This window comes from Molossus molossus, unplaced genomic scaffold (genome assembly GCF_014108415.1).
Source record: "Molossus molossus isolate mMolMol1 unplaced genomic scaffold, mMolMol1.p scaffold_m16_p_9, whole genome shotgun sequence".
Lineage (NCBI taxonomy): Eukaryota > Metazoa > Chordata > Mammalia > Chiroptera > Molossidae > Molossus > Molossus molossus.
Window position 1 is genome coordinate 17,370,413 of NW_023425403.1, and position 23,373 is coordinate 17,393,785.

Genomic DNA, 23,373 nt, shown 5'->3' on the forward strand with positions numbered 1-23,373 from the left:
TGTTCCAAGAATCTTGATTTCAAGTCAATAAATGAGTTAATATTTAATGATGTAATTGGCATCTTTTCATCATTTCTATTCTTGTATGAATATAATTTAAAACTGAAAAGTTGAGGTTTCAGTCTCTAAATTACTCTCTGGAAACACATTGCTGTAATTTTACATCATTTCTGAGTTCAAGGAAAAGTCACCATTTATTAAGTAGTTAAGGATTTTTCCCTGAGACATTTTGTCAATAAAGAGGTAAAATACTTTGCTGGTATTTTTCTACCTATGAGAGAAAATTAATAATAAAGTAGTATTTTTCTCCTCCCCTCCTGTCCCCTCTCTTCCCTCATTCTTTTCCTCTTCCCTTCCTTTCTTCTTTCCTTTTATTTTTTCATTCTATGTAGGTATGTATATATTTATCTAGAGTTAGTAACAAATGAGCATTTTGAGAACCGTGTTTTAGCTTATAAACATGGGAACACAGAAAGGCAGTTGATCTAGAGATTTGGTTGATCTAATTTGTAGAAAGAGACTGTAATGGCATGTTCTAATAAGCAGAAAACAATAAAAATGGAGGGAAAAAAACAATGTAATTTGCATCTGAAGAAAGCTCATTATAGTCTGAAATAAGACAGTAATATTTCTTACATATTCAAGTCACAGTTTGCATTGATTTTTTTTTTCTTAAAACACTTTTTGTTCAATTCTCCATTTATACCATCATTAAAACCTCAAATAATTCATGAATGCCTACTATTTCTCTGGCACTTTGTTAAATATTTAGCAAGAACAAGATACACAATGCTCATCTTCTACTTAAGTTTCTATTTAGTAATTGCATCTTGTGACTTACTTCAAAAGAATTCTGAATTCTTTTCTCAGAATGTTTAGAATTCTGCTAAGGCCTCTCATTTTCAAATTTGGAATTATGCAACACCTTCAGAACAAAATATCGTTGCGTCTTTGCTATGTAAGCACCATAAAAACAGAGTCACCAGGAGGAAATCACTAGCAGGGTGCCTCCAGTTCAACAGTAATCTTTCTCTACTATATAATCTCTGGGTACTCACTATGAAAAGTAGTGGAATTCACTACTGTGAATTTAATGCTTTCAAAATGAATACTTTCATGTTTTATAGTTTTATACTTTGAATAAATAAAATGGGAAATTGTTATTAATTTATTCTAATTTTCTGTTGAATACTAGAGTCTGTGATTTCTTTATTAGTTTTTATATGTTGAATAGATGAAATTGGAAGTTATTCCTGCAGAGTGTGTTAAGAATCTAATGTTATTTTCTTCAGGATGGCTAGTCAATTTATTAAGCACCATTTACTAACATTTATAAAATAACATAGTATTTTCCAACTGAAAGTAATTGCTACATTTGTCATATATTTCTCATACTATTTATCTGTTTAAGATTGCATTGAGCTCTACTGATCCAATTTCTATTTCTATTTCCAATATCATTTTTAATTAAAATGACTTTATATTAAGTTCTAATTTTTTTAAAAAACTCTTACTTTATCTTTATTTTTAAAACCTGGTAATTGTCACACATACTTTTCTCCCTCAAATACTTTGACAATGGTTTAACTTTCAAGAGATTCTATTGACATTCTTATTAGCATTTTATTACATATTTTATTAATTTTTGAAATGTAAGTTTCATTATATGATGTATATATGAATTTACTTTTATCCAGGAATATCTCAAATTCTTGAATTTTCAGGTAAAGAATATCAGATGTCTATTTTATATATCCCTCTCCCTGAAATAATTATAGAATACAGACACTAAATAGTATAGCATTTATATTAATATGGTAATTTAGCAACAAGAAATATATATTTTAAAGGTATCCCTATATACCATTAGCACTCTTTATTACACCTTAATAAATTGATGACAAACATTAGCATCAATTAGCAATTTTCCTATTTATTTTCATAGCATAATATTTTATAAGTTTTGTAGAAAAAGTGGATAATAATGTAATATCCTAGACCACACCTGTGTCCCAACATCTTATTATGAAAATTCTCAAACATATTCAGTGTTGAAAGCATCTTGTAGTGACTGCCTATATACCCTCAGCTGTATTTTTTCATTAATATTTCTTTATATCTTTAATCACATATGTATACATTCTACTGTCCATCCACCAGATACAGTGATTTTCCTGATCACTTTAGCATGAATATCATTAACAAGTAGAGTTCAAGATCACTTACAATTTTTTATCTTTTGTTGTAATTTAATTATGCAATGACATTCACAAAGCTTAAGAGCACATTTATTGAGTTTTGAAAAATGCGTACACCTGTGTAATCCAAATTCCTATCAAGATTTAAAACATTATAATCACCCAAGAAAATTCCATGCCCCTTCCCAATAAATCCCCATGGAACAACCTCTGCTCTCACTTGTTCACCACTAATACGAATTAGTTACACAGTATGTACTCTGTTTAAATTAAAAATGTTTAATGTCGACATTATTGCAGACTTCCCCCATTGCCTCCTACCCTTTACCCACCTCTGCCTACTCCCCACATCCACCTCTTCAGGCCTCCCACGCTATTGTCCTGTCCATCGGGCATGGGTATAAGTCTCTGGCTAATCCCTTCAGCTCCGTTTTCCAGTGCCCATGTACTCTCCTTCGTAAGATTTCTCTCACTCCACAAAATGTTTTGGAGAACCATCTATAATATTTTCTGTATCAGTAGGTATTCTTCTTACTGCTGATTAGTATTCCATTGCATGAACATGAAATATTTTATTTATGCATTTTCGTAATCAATAGACACTTGGGATTATCCAGCATAGGTTAAGTTTGATATGAAAATGCCAGAGCTTTCCGGCGTAGTTGTATCAGTTTACTCTCCACCGACAATGACAGGGTTTCAGCTGCTGCGCGTCTTCACCAGTACAGTGTAGGCAGTCTTGTAATCAAGCCGTCCTCGTGGGTGTCCGGTGGCATCTCATGTTTTTCATTTGCTATGACTTGATTACTAATGATATCAATGACTTTTTTATGTACATAGGGGACAACCATATATATTCTTCAGTGAAGTGTTTGTTTACATCTTTTGTCCACATTTTAATTGTTTTGTATTGTTATCTTTGATATGGATGGTTATTTATATATCCTAACACACTGTATAGTGTGTGGGGGGTATTATTTTCAAGTCTATGGGTTATATATTCAATTCATTGATGGTAATTTTGAAAAAAACAGCTTTTCATCTTGGAGACAACTAATTTATATTTTTAAGTATTTATTAGTTATTGTTTTTTTGTGGTCTAAGTCTTGCCTGCTCTCAAATCACAAAACTATTTTCCTTTAAAAGCTTATATTTTTAGTTTTTACTTTTGATAACAGTATGTGGTAAAGATCGAGGTTCCTTTTTTTCCATACAGAGATCAGTTATTCCAGCATCATTTGCTGAAAATACTTTGCTTTTGCTCATTGGATCACTGCCTTTGTCAAAAGTCAGATGACAAGACGTGAACATTTCTGGAGTCTCTTTTATTCCGTTGTGGGAATGTATCCTACGTTAGGCCAGCACCATCTTGATTACAACACATTACAATAAGTTTCAAATTCTCCAACATTGTTCTGGTTTATGATTGCTTTGGCTAGTCTAAGGTCTTTGCTACTACTACAAAATCCTGAGAAAATGACTCTAGTACCTAACATTCAAGTACTACCTAGGTAATATGTGGACAATTAGAGTGCCCATTTCTCAGTATTGGTTGGATGATTAAAATGTAACTCATGCAAAGTTTTAAGTATAGAATAAGCTCCCGGTATTCACATAAGCTTTTAGTATATTATTGTACTTATATGGCTAACTCAATAAGAAAGAAAGAAAAATCTAATGATGTTTTGCAGGGGCTACAATATTCAATTTTCAGGGTGCTCTATGATTTTATTAGGTAACTGATCCTCAGAGGGTTTAACTGGATTTAAAATGTAAAGTAGAACGCATGTAGATCCTGTGCGCTTCTTACTCAAATCCTATGTTTAGTTCTTTCATTAGGTTGATGTCATTTTTGAGCATAGCAACTGTCAGTGACTTTATGCCTCAATTTCCCAGGCTGCTTCTTGGAATTAACTTCCATTACTTTACGGTATGCGACGACACTTCCAAAATCTGTAATGCCTTTCTGTTATTCTGAAATTCATAATATACCTTCTAGAAGCACTCTAGTAAAAACCGGGGAAATTTTTTTATAGAATAGTCAATGAAATACATTAATTCACAATCAGCAAAACATTGTTATAAGCTGACATGGCTAGTAATATAAAATAGCTTTTATTTCATTTTTTAAAAAATTGTATCTGAATCTGTCTTATATGGTTTGGGATAGATAGTAGCATAATCATATGCCTACCTAATTTCAGAGCTTTTTAGAAGGCTTGGCTGTGCTTAAACGAAGACTACTTTCTTATTGTTAGAATTCACCACTTAGAGTTTAGATGGAGGTGCAGAGCGAAATTTGCACAGCACTTGTGGAGAAATTTCTCTTTTTCCCTCTATTTGGTATTTGATAAACCTAGAAACAATGAACAGCTCTAGGCAAGTACTGTGAATGCATATATGTAAATGTAAGTATGTATATAATTACAGATATTGATATTAGATGATTCAGACATATGAATCTATAAATGGTCACAGTGAATTCATGCCCTTCATAATAGTGGCAATTTGAACTTTTTAGGTCTTCATATATATCATAGTCCTGTTATGACATTTTGTCCACCAAATATAATTCATTTGCTTGTGCTAAACAGTCAGGCAAGCATGTAAAAATAACTTGCCAATTTAATTTTTATGTTCATAAAAAACATTTGACTGCCACAATTTGATCGTTTGGTTTAGAGTTAGGAAATCCCCCAAAAATTCTAATAAAGATTTTATTATATATTCTTTAACTGCATACTTTCCATAATTAATTTAAGTTACTGATATATATTATTTATCTGATTGTTGGATACTATTTGAAACAGACAGCACTATTTTTAATAAAACATATTATTCCTTAATGGGCACTACAGTTAATTTTATCAAGATTGACAAAGCATACAGTTGAGCCCTGTTTAATTCAAGGTCTTAATCATGTCAAAACTTGAAGGATTTAGCAACACTACAAATTTTCAACCAGTTTTTATGTACCTTTTGATAATACATGTATGTACATATAAACATATAATATGGAGGGCATCTATTGTTTTAGGTCACAAAATTAGCTGCACAAGAAATGAAAATATTCTTCTTGTAAAACTTAATTTACATGTTTGGCTTCCATTGTACTGAATTTCAGGAACTAAGTCCCAGTCTGTCTAGCTCCCCGGGGTTGTACCATTTCACCAAGGTGCTCACACTGTGTCAAAGCATTTGGGGTGCTATCTGGTCATTGGTAGCTTCAGGATCCAAGCTGGCTTTTGCCAAAAGGTTCTCATTCTCTTCTCTTTTTAGTCTCTATTCACCACATGTATGTCACACCTCCTCTCTCCCTTGGGAATCTTTTGGTTTCTGGTCCTCAGTTATCCTGTGACATCACTACTCTCCTCAAACCTCTAACCACTAAAGAATAAAGGTCTGACAACCCAGGGCCTGGCCTTGTGTAGCAGAACAGTCACCCATTCAAGACCAGTTCTGCTGAGTTCCCTCCAAATCTTTTCTATCCTGTGAATCAAAAAAGTAGTTCTCTAATTGATTGGAAAAAAAACAACAAATTCTCGCTGATTTTGGTTTTCTTCTGATGTTTTTGTTTATGTGCTGAATCATTCTCAACACATTAAATGGCTAGAATTTTTAAACTAAAAGTGCTGATAAGATTAGGAAATGGGAAAGATCTTTATCAGCTTCTCTGCTTTATCATCCGCGGTTGGTGGCAAAGGGTGCAGCTCAGTGAATGGGAATTGGAGAGGAGCAAAGAAATGGGACAGGAGAGAAAATTGCTTTAATATTTCAAAATACTACTCTACCACACACTGATTTCTGTAATTCTCTTAAGAAATTTCTTACAAATCTTATAAGAAAACACAATTGTGTGTTTAGAGATGATACAACTGAGACTTACTGCTGCCGGCTGACTTTCCTGAGCCCGGTCCAGCCAGCTGTCTCCCTTCACGGCGTCCTCGCAGAGGGATCCTCTGAGCCAGTTCGCAGCTCTGCTCTATGGCTACAGTGGCAACGGATCTCTGGATATAATGGGGAAAAAATCACATTAAATAATTAATAAAGATAAGAATAGAAAAACTCAAGAGCCCTGAATCCTTAATATATTTTAATGTTCTAATTCCAAATGTCAAACATGGTAGAAATATGGTACAAAAAGTGTACACTATTAATATGGATATTTTACTGTTCAATATATGAGTAGTAACTCTAACCTCATATCCTCAGAAACAAACTAAATCATATCAGTTACATGATAAAGTAACTGTGTTTTTCCCTCCCACTTTATAAGACCACTGAGTTGCATTTCCATTTATATCAGATTTATAATCTCTTTTAGAACTTTAATCCATTTTTATTAAGTTTTTATCTGACTCCTGTTTGAATGGTTCAATCATATCTAAACTTAAAGAATTATGTTTTATGTTATGGATAGTCACAAGTGGAAATAGTAGTGGTCACAGATACACTGTTCAAGGCGGTGTAGATTTGGAGGTGTATCTGGGGAAATTAATTAAAAATATACATTTTAACATTCGGCTTTTGAAACCGATACTATGTCTAAGTATAAGGATTGTGAATAAAAACATTATGAGTGATTATCTTCTTTGTAAGTTTTCAAACATTCTGTGAAAATGTGTGGTTTTGTTTTAAAAACAACAACAACAAAATGCAGAGATTTCTTTAAAAGATTTATATTCAAAACCTGACACACATACCGCCCCTGCCCCCACCAGGGATTTTGTGAGGATGTCCAAGAGATCCATAGAGATGACGCTTTCAAAGTTGGTTTTATAAGTGGAAAATGAAGAAAAGAAAAAAACAAAAACATTTGAATCTGTCCGGATCACTTTTTTTCTAAATGCTGGCTCGAGTCCTTCAATATCAGTTTCACCTTCACCACTGAGAGCTGATCAAGCTGTTTAACGTGGTTCTCCCTGCAAAGAGCTCTGGATCTGTGGCCTCAGAGTGAACTCATTGCCCTGGGTGATGGGGACCGTGAGCCTGAGGAGGCTGTGGTCCTGATTCCCACGGTCAAGGGGAGCACAGGCCACTGCAGCCCCAGAGCTGTGCGCTTATCCAGAAAGACCTCTTCGGGGCCCAGCCTCTTCTCTCTCACCCCAGCCTTTCTCCCACTGTATTCTACTTTCTGTATTCTACCTTCTTTGGCTTTTTCCTCTTGTTTCATAGTTAGATAATTTTGAAACTTTCTCCCAGCTACCTTTTTTTTTTTTTCAGACACAGCTATTTTAAAGGCTTCTTTTCTCAAATTGTATGTAGTCAACTTTGAATCACATTTCTACTTGTGTATCACCCCTTGTGTAATTTTTCTTTCTCAGACTAATGTCATTTATTCTATGGACATTTTCCTCGACCAGTAGAAGTCGGTTGAAGGAGGAAATTTCCTCATTTTAATTAATTTCTAGAAATGTAAAGAATACTCAGAAAATTTTCAAGCTTACAGAATGTTTACTGTGCTAGCTTGGCAGTTCACAATATTTATGGTTTTCATTAAAACTCTCCATCTTCACAAGATAGAAATTCTTTCTTGAGGAACACTTCCATGCTGTTTGTAGAAATTTATTTATTACAACGCCATCATTAATATTGAAAATGTATAAAAGATTTAAACAAGCAAATGTATGGCCTACTTTCCATGTGCACCGTGAAGGGAAACAACATAAGAAACTGAGTAAGTCATACAAATGAGAGTAAATAACTGACGCCAACAAATAGTTTCATAAAAAGCCAAAAAATAAAGAAGGCAATCACAAATCATTTTAAACCTCATTTCGGCTTTTATTTTTAAATGTCAACGATTTTTATTTATTCCCACCTGCTTTGTTTTCCGTTTACTAATGTTATCTTTTAGGCCATCACAGTATTTTGTTGTTGTTGTTACTATTAAGACTCTTGCTTTTCCCTTAGGCTTGAATCACCCACCAGGTCCTTGATCATGGAAGCTCCCCGAGGGGTCCAGGTGCACGCTGCTGCAGGCGACTTCAAGGCCACCTGCAGGAAGGAGCTCCATTTGCAGTCTACGGAGGGGGAGGTGAGTTCCCAGGGGGAGGAGCTCTTTACTGGTGAGGGTCCGGCTCCCCAGGTGCGCGCATATAGCTCCAGGTGAGCACAGAGAACTGTTTCATAAAGTAGCTTAAATGATGAACATATTACTACTTCTTCTTGATTATGAAATTTGGTCAAATGAATGTTACTTTCTTAAGTCAAAGCTCTATTTTCTACTGGAAGATATTCATTCATACATCAATCATGAGTGGGGCCTCTCAATTCCTGTAGTTTCAATATTGGCAGGTCAACATAATAAATAGCAAGATAATCATGAATAAATTAATCTTTGTTTTTTGTTCATTCTATTTTGGTCTTCAAATCATTCTTGCAACAAAATACCTTGGATGCTTGTTTCTGTAAGAATAGTGCCTATATTTTTTTAAAAGGAAAAAGTTTATTTTATCATTTAGCCCTATTGTTCTTTTTTGAACGAGGAGATACTCGTTGATAGTGTTCTTCCATCCACTTTATTTCTCCCCAGACCCCCTTTAAGTCTGGTGTCATTCCTTGAACGATCATCCTCTTTCTCACCACCTGCTCTGAAGAACCTGGGTCTTCCGTCTTCCACTCTCACTCTAACACAGTAGACACACTTGTCTCCTGCAGCTCACTGCTGTGTGCACTGGGACTATTGTGTCTGTGGGGTCACATTTTCGTTGATTCTGCAAATGATGCAGCAGATATCTCCACATATTACTTTCTGCATGTTCTCTGTGGCCTTGTTCTAGAACTCTGAAGAAATGCTAAGACTTTCCAGGGTTTTCCCCTCCAGATCCCTTCGCCTCTCCTGCCTACTTCCTATTTCTTTGTCTCCTCTTGCCTCACTCTGCTTATTTATGCAGATCTAATTCCCAGGTTTCTCTTCAGTGTCTTATCTCATATTTAATCCCTACATTGAGCTTTTAATGTTAGTAATTATGTTGTTCATTTCTAGGATTCTCTTCTGTTGTTTTTCCAAATCTGTCTGGACATCTTCATAGTTCCTCTTTTGTTTGCTTGTTTGTCTTGAACTCTAGCTTAATTATTTCAAAGCCTTATACATAATACATATTCTATTCTGTATATTTCTGCTGCAATTCCCAAAGTCCTTAAAGGTCTAAATCTGTTGTATTGCTGTTTATACCAATTAATTCCCTTAGTATTTTCTTCCTTTGTGTGCTTATTTATTTTTTATTATGAGCTTACAAAGTTTAAATCAAGAAGAAAAAGAACAGAAGGCTAATTTAAGAGCCGCCCCGGAGCAGTTTATACCTCTCAGATGTAAGAGGAGAGCATACATTAATAGAATCAAAGGGAGACATTCTTTTTTACTGTAATGCCATTATCTCAGTTGTTGATTCGAGATAAATGTTAATTATATATTTTGCTTCATTTTTATAAGCAAATGCATTGTCAGGACCATATTAACATCTTATTACAATTTATATGATGTAGAAATATGCTTTATAATATTTAAAAAGTATATCCATATTACCTTTTAGGGTTTCTTTCCCATACTGTTACAGACTGCAATAGTTTGTTTTCCACAGCAAGATGGAAATCTTTCTAAGTGTCTTACATTCTTTTTAAAGGTTTGCTTTTATCATGCTAATCAGTTTATTCAAATTATTCATAGAGAATCATCCCATAAGAAATATTGGTGGTTATTCACGTTTGTTCTGCTATTACTTACACACCACTTTATCCATGTTCTTCTATGCAAAATATCAGCAGATTCCTTGGATTCACTTACACGTGAGCATTTAATTGTGAATTGAGTATTATGGTGTAAGTAAGTCATATCCAGATGTGCTCAGCTGTGGTCATTTTTATATTAATAAAACAAAGATGTAGAAAACAGCACTTTATATTAGAATACATAACATGTAATTTTTCTGCAAAGAAATGTGAGATAATATAAAATCTTTCTTTCAGCTTCATTGACTATGCCACAGAAAGGCAGACGGATCGTTTTCTAAACAACGTAGAAACATGTCAAGTCTACCTTTCGATAGTTTTTAAAGTAGTTAAAGTCAGAACAGGCACTGCATGGAGGTAAGCAAAATAATGGCCAAAATGTGTCAGGATGAAACTGCACAAAAAATTCTGCGCTGCAGAAGATGCAGCTGTTCCTGACACAGCGTTGCAAGGAATTTCAAATTCAGCTCTGAAGACAACATGAATCAAAACTGTGGACACAAAGTGCTACCATAGTATATTCAAAGCAGTAATGCAATTACATGTCACAAGATCACAGAGGAAGAAGAAAGCAATTGTTATTTTGCAAATTGATTAAGATTTTTGCTGCAGTGACAAGTCTGATTTAACAGGTACGAAAGGGATCAATGAATGCTTAGTGGAGAGAAGACAATGGGCCATGAGTTAAAACCTCAGAGGTGTGATTTTGAGTACCAGGAAGAGTTTCAACAAATGGATTACATGGTTTATAGGACAATATAAAATAGAAATATCAATTTTAGAAGTTGGAAAGTGAGCAGTATTATGTGGTAACTGCCTGAACAGACAGGAAGAGATATGAGCAAGCCCGTCCGTGGTGCAGGAGCCCAGGGAAGCTGAGCAGTGTTGGGTTGGAAAGAATCAATATCTGTGGCCCCTTTTTACTTCATGACTTATTTTCTATCTCAAACAAGAAAATACAGAGTTCTTTTTTTTACAGGCCCGGTTCATTATAATTTATCTGTTAATAAAATCTACCTCCCTTACGTGAGTGAGGCGACAGTTTGGATATCGAAAGTGTATGGAATTAAGTGTTGTCGAATAGTAAATGTTGTCGAGAGCAGCCGCTAAATGGGTAGGGAAGCCGGAGGGCAGCTCTGTAGCTAAGCTGATGTGAGCCACACACCACAGGTTCAAGGCCGACACCACTGCTGAGGGCTCCACAGCTGCGCTTCCTTTATAAAGCGACTACTCTTGCCTGGCCCGCTTGGCTCAGCGGTTAGAGTGTTGGCCTGTGCACCAGTGAGTTGAGGGTTTGATTCTGGCCAAGGGCACGTACCTCAGTTGCAGTTAGGTCCCCTGGTCAGAGTTGTCATGAGGCAACTAATCCATGTATCTCTCTCACATTGATCTCTCTCTCTCTCTCTCTCTCTCTCTCTCTCTCTCTCTCCCTCTCTCTCTCTCTCTCTCCCTCTCTCCCTCCCTCCCTCCCACTCTATCTAAAGATAAATGGAAAAATATCCTTGGGTGAGGATTTAAAAAAAATAAAATAAAAACAGCTACCGTCTGCATTCATTGCCTCAGGCTATATCAATGGAAAGAGAGTTAGTTCCAAACTATAAAACCAATGATGTGCCCGGCCGGTGTGGCTCAGTGGTTGAACATACACCCCTGCAGCAGGAAGTCACTGGTTTGATTCCCAGTCAGGACACATGCGCAGGTTGTAGGCCAAATCCCCAGTGCGGGACACGCAGGAGGCAACCATTTGATGTTCTCTCTCATTGATGTTTTTGTCTCTCTCTCCCTCTCCCTTCCTCTCTCTCTAAAATTAATAAAGAAAAAAAAAAATGATGCGGCTTGGAGCCTCTGCAAATCACCAGGGCTAACCAGTAACATTTACTATTTCTGTGCTTACAAATAAATGAACCATTCACAATATCCTATAGTCATTTGATCGATCCCACATGACCTCCTTGTGCACATGTTCCACTGTGTATTGTCTATGTCTCAAGCTTTCTTGGGCAAAACACCAGCACCTATCATTTCTTTGGAGAACTTACCTCCAAATATGCAGACCTAACCCCACAGTCCCAGGGCTTGCCCTTGTAATCCTTCTGAAGTTTCAGAATGTCTGCTCTGTGCAAGCATACTAGCTCCTAAAAAAAGCGAGGAGAGGGGGATAAGCTCTGCAAGCCCAGATCCTCCCTCAAACTCACCAGTGAGAGGAGCCTTCCCTCCTCCCCTGTGGAGAGAGGAGCCCAGAGTGTGCAACAGTGTGTTACCGTCATTGATGTCCCTCAACGTGGAAACAGAGCCAGAAGAAATGAGGCCCAGTGTCTATACCGAAAGATATATTGTTATTTCTTTTGCTGGTTTTGTGCACTTCTAAGTCTTACATCAGTAAAACAAATCTTCTTAAAATAATTGAAACAGAAGGCTTTCTTTCTCTCTGCCACCTCTCACTTAACGCAGGAGTAATGATGATTTCTTAACTCCAAATACTGTTAGTAAACATAATCATTTACTTATTTTATAATCTATTCATTTGTTCAACAACTGTTTGTATTATGTAGACACTGTATGTGCAGGATCAAAACTGTGGAATTATAGTCTGGTCGGTGTGGCTCAGTGGTTGAGCATTGACCCATGCACCAAGAGGTCGCCAGTTCGATTCCCGGTCAGGACACATGCCCAGGTTGTGGGCCCGATCCCCAGTGGGGGGCATGCAGGAGGCAGCCAATCAATGTTCTCTCTCATCAGTGTTTCTGTCCCTCTCTTCCTCTCATTTCCTCTCTCTCTAAAATCAATAAAGAAAAAAAAAATGTCTTTAACTGTGAAATTATAAAAATACTCAGGCGTGATTCTACCTTCAAGGACATAATTTAATGGGGAAAGTAAGATATAAATATGACTATAAAATAACATATTAAATATCAGCAAAATAAGATATTAATAACAAAATGCTACAGGAGCACCGAGTGAAAAGAGTCCTTCCATCTTGGAGCATCAGGGAAGGGTTTATGGAGGATAAAGCAGACGAACAGGACTTAGGTGGAGGGTGGCATTTGTACCAGGAGTGGAGAGACATGTCCAAGGTGAAAGGAGATTATTATTTCACAGAACACTTGCTTCCACAACTCTCTATGAACTGTTCTGTAACTGTGAACAAAGACAAACTCTGCCTTCATAGGTCTTACTTTTAAGTAAGAAAAGCACAGTAAATGAATGAAGACAATAAATGTTAAGAAGGAATGGTTACTATAAAGTAAAACTCTCAGGAGAAAATAAATGGACTCGTGTTGTTTTAGCAAGGTGGCCAGGAGAGTCCTTTCTGAGAGGGTGACCATGGAGCAGACATTTGAACAAACATGTTCACATCCCAATTAATCTAAAATAACATGACCATAGTCTATGAATCCTTTTTCTGGCTCATTTGCATAGACAATCAGTTACTGTGTTTCAACATTTTAAAAATATGAAAGATGTTAACAATGGTAATCTCCATCCCTGTTCTCGGACAACCTAGTTAGCTATCCCCTTGTCTATGTCTGCAGAAAATATTTCAAGCTAAAGAATTAGAGAATAAAAATGCCCTGAGCTCAGAGTTCTTTTGGTGTATTTGAGAAAACGTAAGAGATGGAACACGAAGACTTACAGGAAATGGTGTTAGAGACAGACCAGATCAGAGGGGGCTTGTGGGTCATGGGAAGGAGTCAGGAGTCGCGTGAAGTGTAGTGGAGGACAGCGGGGGATGTGAGCACAGGGGGCACGTGATATGATTTGCATTTCTTAAAAGCTGCTCTCTAACAATATGTAACACAGACTATAAGAGAACAAGACTGGCAGCTGGGTGGGCCAGTCAGGCAGCTATTTCAAGAGTCTTAATAAGAAATGAGTAAAACTTGGATGAGGACAAATATGTAGAAAATGATATATTCTCTGATTCTCCTGTTAATTTAAAGATGTCTTTAGGCAGTAATTTACTACATAACAATAGGATGAAGGAATAGCTAAGGAGAGTTTCTTCTTTGCTCATTCAAGTTCATGATTCACTTTTTCTTTTTCTGGAACTTTCCTCATGCATATCACAACCATGTGAGCACTGTCCCTGAAAGTGTTAAGTCCGTGATTTGGAAGAAGTGAAGTAATCTTGCAGGTTAGAAGATACAGCAAAGTAGGTATTGAGTGCAAGTAATGTTCCATGTAGACATCAAACTTGATTATAGCTAATAATTATCTATTGTTAATCCTGCAGATTATCTGCTTGGAATATCCTTTAGACAGTCTGCCAAAATTATATCACGAGTATTTTTTAAAAACTAGGTCAGAGTCAGTTTTTAAGTTAATTTCACATCCCTCAGTAATGTAATCTCCATGAAGACCCTCCCCGCCCCCCACTGCGCATGCACACTGGTACAGGCGAATGGAAGCTCCATTTGGGGGTCCATGAAATTCTTTGAAATTCTTCGTATATGCTTTAAACTAGGCCTGATTAGGAAGTTAAATCGAGAGACTCTGTCAAAATCATTAACTCTCTGTGGTGCCTGAATAACTGGGTTGGCCTCCTAAGCAGACTGTACACTGCTGCATTTTCAGATGGAGGACTGGCCGCCAGGATGCACCACGTCCCAGCGGAGAAGAGAGCTGTAGAGCTTCTGGGCTCCACCGGAGGGATGTAATTTGTTTGTTCAGCAAAGCATGCACTGAACCAAGAGAAGTGTTGGTGGTGTGGTCTTTCTCATTAGGCCATGTTGTAGAGCTCGGAGGAACGGAGAATGCTAAAATGAATTAAAATGCAATTTCTCCCCCTAGATATTTTTGAACGCGGATACCATCCGGCTGGGAAGTCTGCCGACCGGCTCCTTCTCGTCGTCACCCAGCTCTTCGCACGCCCGCCAGACAGTGTACGAACTGTGCGTCTGCCCCAACGGCAAACTGTACCTTTCTCCGGCAGGGGTAGGTTCCACCTGTCAGTCCAGCAGCAACATCTGCTTGTGGAGCTGAAGGGACTGATTTCTCCTCACACCAGAATAGCCTTTTGTTCCTGTCTGTCTGCTTCACAGTTCTGCTCGGTTTCCCTTGTGATCAGTCCAGAGCTTCTTCAAATGGTCCCCAGGGCCACTTCCTCCACTAAGCAGGGATCGCCTCCACCTCCTCGTGTGATTCACTGTACTGCTCCACAGAGTGGCCGCACAGTGCGAAACTCATCTTCGGCAGGAAAACTGGATCACAACGTTTGCTCAAAAGGGAGAGTAACATAGGTGCCTTTGCTACATGAAGTGAAGCACACAGTTTTAGATTTTTGCAGGACCTGGATATGAACTGCACATATATCCATTACATAGATGAAATTCCCAGTGTCCAATGGCAAGATGAAACGGTTAACCCTGTAAGAAAACTCATCCTACAGTCTGAAAGCACAATTTTCCATTCATCTTTTTGGATGTAAACTTTTTTTCCCTGAATTTTAAAATTTTAAAGCATTATGTAATGCTTGCTTTACTAAAAATTCAATTCGATACATGGTTTTTAGCAAAACAAGACAGAATCCCACCCTTAGTTTTGTTTCTTTAAATTCAGTGTGTTGTTACTCTTTGTCTACTATGTCTAGAATTTTGTACATTAGGTAATTTTGAAAGCATTCAGCAATATAATCTTTACAGAATTAACAAAATGCTATCATACTGTCATTTATCAGATCTGAATGGCCTTATGTAGTATTTACTTGGCTATTGCATGTAACGCATTTACTTTTAGCAAAACATCCATTTTATTGCAATACAAGGCAGGACTAAGAGGGGCGTACAGGGGGTGTGTATCCGCGTGCGATCTGTTACACTGAGGTTCTAATGGTACAATTTCTGTTTACTCCATTCACTTTATACTTGGCGCTGGCTGATAAATTCAATCATCCTCTAAATAAATACATACTAATGTGATGCATAGTGCTGAGAATGGATTCACCTTCCATTGGAATATCATCTTCAAAATCACATCTATGTACTTTTTACTAGAGATTAAAATTTAAGGACAGTAGAAATTAAATTCAAAATTCCTGCTCAAACAGTAAAAAAATACAAATGTTAACAAACATTGAAAATGTGTTTACATCATTATGTTCATATTTTAAAGGATTTATTTGCTTTCATCTCTTAATGTTTAGTTACTTTATCAGACTGTTAAACTACCCTACTACCAGAAATCATAGTTCCTTTCATTCTCCACTGCTTATTTCTGTAAATTAGCTGCTAAAAAATACCTCCAGAATACTGGAGATTCACTTACTACAACACCCCTTAACTCAAATTTTTGAAATTTACAGAATCCAAGAATGTAAAATGGCATTAAACATTTTCTGTTATGGGGAAATGACTTGATTACTGTAAGGTAAGTCCTTAATTTTCACACGTCAATCAATCTTCCCCGGCCCTCCCACGCACACCATTTTCGGTGCGTGGACGCTTCCCTCTGGGGTCCGTGACTGTAGAAACTGTGGAGGTCAGTCCTCCACAGCACAGAGTGAAGTGGAAGGTTGGAACTTCTTGAAGCTACTTGGGAAGTGGAAGTAGGAAAACTGGGTAATGGAAGCAACAAAGTGAACCATTTAGCCAGAATTACCTTGTTTGGATAATCCATCACATGGAACAATTGACCTTGACCAGAATCAAACCTGCGACTCTTTGGTCCATGAGCCAACTCTCTAACTGCTGAGCCAAACCAGCCAGGGCTACTTTTAAAGTAGAACTTAACTTGTGTTTGGGGCATATTATATAAAACTTTACATCAATATTGGACTAAGAATTGCAATTGCTTTAAAGGCGTATCATAGCACAGGAGTTCAATTTATTTAAGTTAAAACACTAGAATTTAACATGATAAATTCCCACATTGTTTTTTGCAAAATACTATAACACAGAGTATAACACAAGAAATTTTGAAAAATTATGGATACTAATCACTGTTAGGAACTTTTAAGGAAAACACTATATATTAATCTGAATCAAATTTAAGTTTAAAACATCTCTAAATTAAAACAATTAAAAAGTTTCTTAATCAAATGGGAACTTTCTTGATTAGTAATTAGCTCTGTTTCTAATCTAGCTCTGTCTTCTACTAATCAGGGAGCTGATGTAGGCAGTCTGGGAATATGGCCAAGCTTCAGTTTATTCAACTTTGCAACAAGAGTGTTGAATCAAATGGTCTCTTGAGATTCCTTCCACCTCTAACATGTTCTGATTCCAGGAGCAAACATTACAGAGGGTGAAAGGGCCACTGGAAGTTTAAACAATGTGTCATACGAGGAGAAAAGATGAAAAGAGGGAGGAGCCAAAAGCGTGTAAAACCAAATCTAGTGAGGGGCTATCCAATTATGAATTCCAATATATTCTGAAACGTAACAGAAACACAAATAAACATACAAGTTAAGAGACTGAGATTCTGTCTGGAAGATGTGAAAATATCTGTTAAATTTAGCAGAAAAAGGAATGTGGTGCAGATAGCTTTCCTATCCAACACCAAATAATCGGTTTAAATTACTTTTAGATTCCTTAGCATCTAAGTGTAGGCTCAGCCTCAGAGTTCGAGCTTCTAACACAGAAGATTGCTGCCCAAAGCCCTTAATTTTCTTATAAAAAGGTTTGATTGTTTCTTAATACAGCGTTCCCTTCATTGCAGACTACCCAAGGAGGTTTATGATCTGTTGTCTGCTACCATGTTTACGTGACAACATAGATAAATAGAGTGCAGTTTATTTTGTTGCAGATTTCATCTTTCCTAACTCAAACTCAGAAAAAAATGATGTTCTAAGTATGGTACATCAACCCTAGATCTTGCATTCGGTTTAGTTGGAGAAGACAGGAGTGAAGAGGGAGGGAGGCAGTCCGCAGAACAGGAGGCAGGAGGAAGGGAGCCAGCCCCTCCCTGCGTTTACACCCTTACCAGGAACGAGTCAACCGAGAGGTCATGGAGTTCAGTTGCTGGGGTTAAGAGAGAAGCAACGATGACAGACACTTTTTTCTTTCTGAATATTTCAGTAAGATACTTCCAAAAAACACACTTCAAAATGACATCTTTCTTTTGCTCGGTATCACTAAAATTTCTACCCTGTACTTCTTTGTCCTATTTTTCCCTTAATTTTATGAACCATAAGCTTTATAATCTGGTGCAAAATTATTTATCAAAGGATTTAAAATAATGATTCAAATTTCACATTGACCAGAATGTGAATTTTGATTTGCATCAAAATTCAAATTTTACATTAACTAGAACATCTTAGAGTTCAGCACCCCAAGTCTCTGAAAATAGAGCCAGGATACCGATTCGGGTTCTGCCCCTACCCACTCATGTGACCTAAAGAAATATAATTATTTTAGCAAGAGCTTACTTATCTGTGAGCGGGTATGCCAAACTAGAAGTTTTTTGGTTCTTTTCATCTCTAAATTTCATTGGTTCACTTAAAACTAAGCAATCCTGAGTTCAGTAGCCCAATTTGAACTACTTACTGTTATTAATCTCCTTCTATACCTTCCTTAACATGTTGCTTTTATTTTCTTAAATGTTTTTATTGATTGTTTTAGAGAGAAAGGAAGGGAGAGGGAGATAGAAACATCGATGTGAGAGAGAAACATTGATTGGCCGCCTTCTGCACGCCCCCTTGAGAATCAAGCCTGATACCTGACCGGGAATCAAACCAGGACCTCTCAGTCCATGGATGATGCTCATCCCACTGAGCCACACCGGCTGGGCTGACATTTTGCTTTTAAATGTTGCCATGCACATATTTCGAGCAGCCTACTTCCTACGCCTTCTTCTGTACTCCCTGTCTTCCTCCTACCATTTAAATATTAATGTCCCTTTCAGAAAAGAATCCTTTGTTGACAGGTTTTAGTAAGTTAGATGACATTAAAAAGGGAAAGAATGTATTTGGGTCTTACTAAAAATGACTCTTTAGGAAATTAATAGAAATATTTACCAAATGTCAATACTCTGATTATCATTCTATTATTATTTAGTCCATCAAACTAAAATGCATTGTTTGTTTCTTCAAGAAAAGGTAATTTGATCACAAAGGTCAGTTGCTACATTTTTTTAATAACGTTATGCCATTCAAAATTCTTACGTATTCTAGCATCTGAATTATTCAATTGGATAGTGCCTCATTTTATAAAATTGGCATTTGGTACAATAAAACTCCTAATGGATTGTACCATTGCAAAAATTATATCTCTGTATGGGGCAGCAATAGGTGAAGGGCTGGAGAGTGTTTAATGAATTTAAATGGCTAACTTTTATAGCAGATCATGTCAATATCATAATATTGAATTATTGTATTTGAAGATACTTAATGGCCAAATTCTCTCCACAGTCATCAAAGCAAAACCCACATCTGAGTTTCATGTTAGTGTGGTCTTCTCACCTTCTTCTTTCAGTAGCTTTGGTCTAATTAGAACTGATCATGTGACCATATTTAAAGATACTTGGAGTAATATTTTCCTTATGCATTCTTGTATATTACAGTAATGAATATTGCAAAATATCATTATCATAAAGTAAAAGCCTATTGTATTTTTATTCTTTTAAAGCAGTCATAAACTCATGAATGTCCTCATTGCACACTGTTATTCATTTTGTTTTACACTGCAGTTCATTAGTTGTTTAAATGTCAAAGACCAAAGACTGGGATTTCTATTGTATTTAAATCGAAAACACTGCTGCTTCTACTAATGTATTCAAATGAATAGGAGGGCTTATAATTATAACATGAGGTAGTAAACATCCTCCTTGCCTGATTCTGAGCTGTAGATGATTAATTAATGTTTTTGCTTCAGAAGGAAATCTTTCTCAGTGTAGTCCACTTACTTTTTATACATGCATAATAAAAGTCTTGATATTCACAAAAGCAGTATGTAAAGACTATATTCCCAAATGAGCCCAGGATGGATTTACTCAGCTGAGTTTACACTTTCATTGCTTGCTAAAAATTCTTTGGAGAATATAATTAATTTGAAATACTTTTAGAACCACAGGGCTATTTTTTATGGGTTGATTGAAGCAGTTCCAATCTTTGAGGAAGTCAATGAAAAAAAAAATAAAAGGAAATGAGGTATAATGAACTGTGATTCTTTTGGTTTTTGCAATCTTAAAATCTCATGTGTTTGAATATTTATAAATTAAAGCCAAACAGGGTTAATGATGTGCAAGGACATTCACTAACAATGGAGATGTGTAATTTTGTGTTTTCACCGTCCTGTTATGTATACAGTTCTTTAAACCAGGTCCACTACTCATTCGTTTTGTTTTGTAATTTCATGTAAATGTTTTCTTGTATATATATGACAAATGGAACTATTTTCTTACACATACTATGCAATATGTTTGTTAAATTGCAATATTACCAAAATTACAAAAGCTGTGCTTTTGTACTTGATCTTGCTTTATGTAAAATCTATCTTTTTCTATTTAAACGGACTATCAGTTCCATAAATTGTAGATAACATATCTATTCAAAAATCAGTCTATTGTATCTTTTGTTTAGTTTGGGGTGGAGTGGGCTATATTTCTTTTGGAAGAAAATGCACAAAGTCCAGCAGTAGGAAACTTCTTTTCCACAGAAAATGAGACCTTTGAAGCATGCAGTGAGCTCATATAATTTAAGATCTCTCCTGTTATTCTCGTATTTTGTCCTAATTTTGGTGCTACTGTGTAACCATGATTAAATGTGATAGTCAAAACAAAGAGGATTAAAACTCATATGCTATCATTTCATTTATTTTATTGAGAGAAGTTCGTAGAGGAGGGAAATGAGTATTAATAGTCAATAGGGGCCTTTTTCAATGATGTGTTTTAAATATCAATTCTATTAGGATGTATACTCTTAAATTTTCCATTTATTTTATAAATTTATACTCGATAAAGATGCTTTTCTTGTGACAAACAGAACAGATGTTCCTCTTAAACATATGACCAATGAAACGAAATAATTCAAATTGATTTAAAAGTACAGGTTGCAACATTTTCCCAGATGATTATCTACTAGTTTACCTGTGACTTTACTTGGGGGATAACACTAGGCAGATGCCATTTGCTCAAACACGCCTCTCTACACAGACATTTATCATCCCACGTAAATACGCATCCACATGCGTCGGTGAATAATAAACACATACTAATTGTAATTTACTTGTATGATGTATTTCTTCATTTCCTTGTTACATTCAAAAGATCAAGAACCAGCACAGTTCAAGACTATAACCTGTACTTTATTACCTTTTGGAGCTAGAATTCCCAGTCCAATATCTTATACTCTTTGAGAGTGACATTACTACTCAGAGGTTTCAAAAAAGCAACAGTATCCATTTGAAGTTTTTCCTTTAAGTCACTATTATTGTTTTCTTTCTTTAATGCCCAGATATCTATGTACACTGGACCAGATATTAGGGGGAAAAAGAACACAAACAAAATCAGAATCATTTATACTCCCCACTTAAGCTTTCAAATGAAAGTGTAAACAGAAAATAAATGAGTGCATTATTTGGGGAAGTTATATATATTCTATGACTTTAATCTGCAACAAAGTTTGGGATGAGTCTCATAAGCAAGCAGACACATGCTTGCTTCTTTGCAGCAGATCCTCAGGCCATTTGCCGGCCATCGGAATGCCTGCTTTTTGGTAAACCCGTTTCTCTTACGAAGTGTGGGTGTTGGGTAGTGAAGGTGGGGGTGGGTTTAAGCCAGATAATTCCAATGCAACACTGTATTAGTGTTTTCAGAGCTTTGACTTATCACTTGTAGAGCAGAAAATAGCACTTATGTAAACTGCAAATGTTGCTGTAGCTTCTAACAATCAGGTAGGAGAGTACCCACTTTTTGTCACTAAACAAATTTTAGAGGGAAGACACACTTTTCTTACATTTTTATTTCCTTCAATAAGTAATAATATTTGCCATGAAAGTAAGATTTTTGGTAATGGGAAAATCTTCCTTTCTAGTGTTCACTAGTGATTATAAAAATCAAATATACTCACTAGTAAAAAATTATTCTAACTCAAAAAAGGAATCACTTGAAATTATTGAAACTATAAATTGCTGCCCTGATTTTTATCAGTCAAACAAATACCATTGATACTAAAAGGAGAAAGGTTATGTAATAAAAGAAAGATTTAATTGCACTTTATTCATATATACTAAACTTTTTCTCAGAACCAGTCTAACCACTCATTTTATTCCAGTAGTGGGTATAAATTTTGAAAATAAAATTAATACATTGCCTTTGTTCAGAAAGAATGTTTAGTATGTTATACATAATAGTTTAATATAAAATTAAATTTCTTTTGCAGATATGATTTTAGCTGATCTAATCAGGGTTTCTAGGTACTAATAATTTATTTTTTAATATATCACCTGTTTCCAGAAAGAATATTATATTTCTTATAATATAGAGTAACCCTTAAAACAGAAAAATAAATTGAAGGAATTTCCTAGAGAAGAAAGAAGGAACCAAAAGTTTTCTCACTGAAGCAAAACTAGTTAATAGATTGAATATTAAAGGTACACTTATGTTTCCTGAAAGCCAAATATCTAAAGAGAAATGGCATAGGCTACATTATTTGAGAAAAATATATATCACTTCATAATATATGTTATGTTAAATCTAAAGTATTTATTGCTTAAATATTTATTTATGGATCAGTAAAGAAAATACAGTGCCTTAAAGAATAATTATATTTAAAATGACCTTTTCTAGTAACTTAATAATTATTTAACTCAAATGTCTAAAAACTACCACCAATGTATAAAATGTCAAACACAAATGGTATAAATCTAAAGTATTTGAGACTTTGCCAGATATATTCCAAATATATAGTACTTAGTATATAATATATAGTTTCACTTATTATACATTTATATGTGTTTTATATAACAGTTTCTATAGATGAATATAGCAAGTAAGGTAAGAGAGTAATAATTTGGAAAGCAGATGAAACATCTCTCTAAAACTACACCATTTAGATTTTAACGTGATGCACTTAGTGTTTTCCTTCTGTTTACAACTTGATAGAGAATTCTGAACTCACTGCCCACCATGACTAAGGGCGTTGGAACATTTTGAAGAAAGTTATCTATTGTTCTCAAAATTAATTAAAGAAATGTAAAGCCAAAGAAAAAGTCTATAAAGCCAAAAGTCTATAAAGATATAACATTGATTCTACTGAGTCAGTCTAATCACCCAGTTAGATTTTATGGGCTGTCATAAATTTATAGCTGCCAGTGTTATCCCATGATGTTTTGAATAAATAGCACATTATATGAAGTCACTATTTAAAGGTAGTCTGACAGCCCAGAAAAAATAGTTATAGCTTTAAAGAAGAGCACTAATATAGAAAGGTAAATTCATAAATAATCATTGAAACTTCAAAGTAAAATATTAAAAGAATTCATATAAATTTCCTTTTGTATTTTATTATTTA

At 35.6% G+C, this 23,373-nt stretch overlaps 1 protein-coding gene across 1 annotated transcript in view; it reads left to right on the forward strand.

Moving 5' to 3' along the window:
* SGCZ (sarcoglycan zeta) overlaps positions 1–15,453 on the forward strand; it is a 272,064-nt gene extending 256,611 nt beyond the window's left edge. Inside the window, exons 7-8 of the mRNA XM_036250299.1 lie at positions 8,112–8,235; positions 14,721–15,453. Coding sequence (XP_036106192.1) covers positions 8,112–8,235; positions 14,721–14,912 — 316 coding nt within the window. The 3' untranslated portion in view covers positions 14,913–15,453. The remainder of the gene's footprint in view (positions 1–8,111; positions 8,236–14,720) is intronic.
* The last annotated feature ends 7,920 nt before the right edge of the window (positions 15,454–23,373 follow it).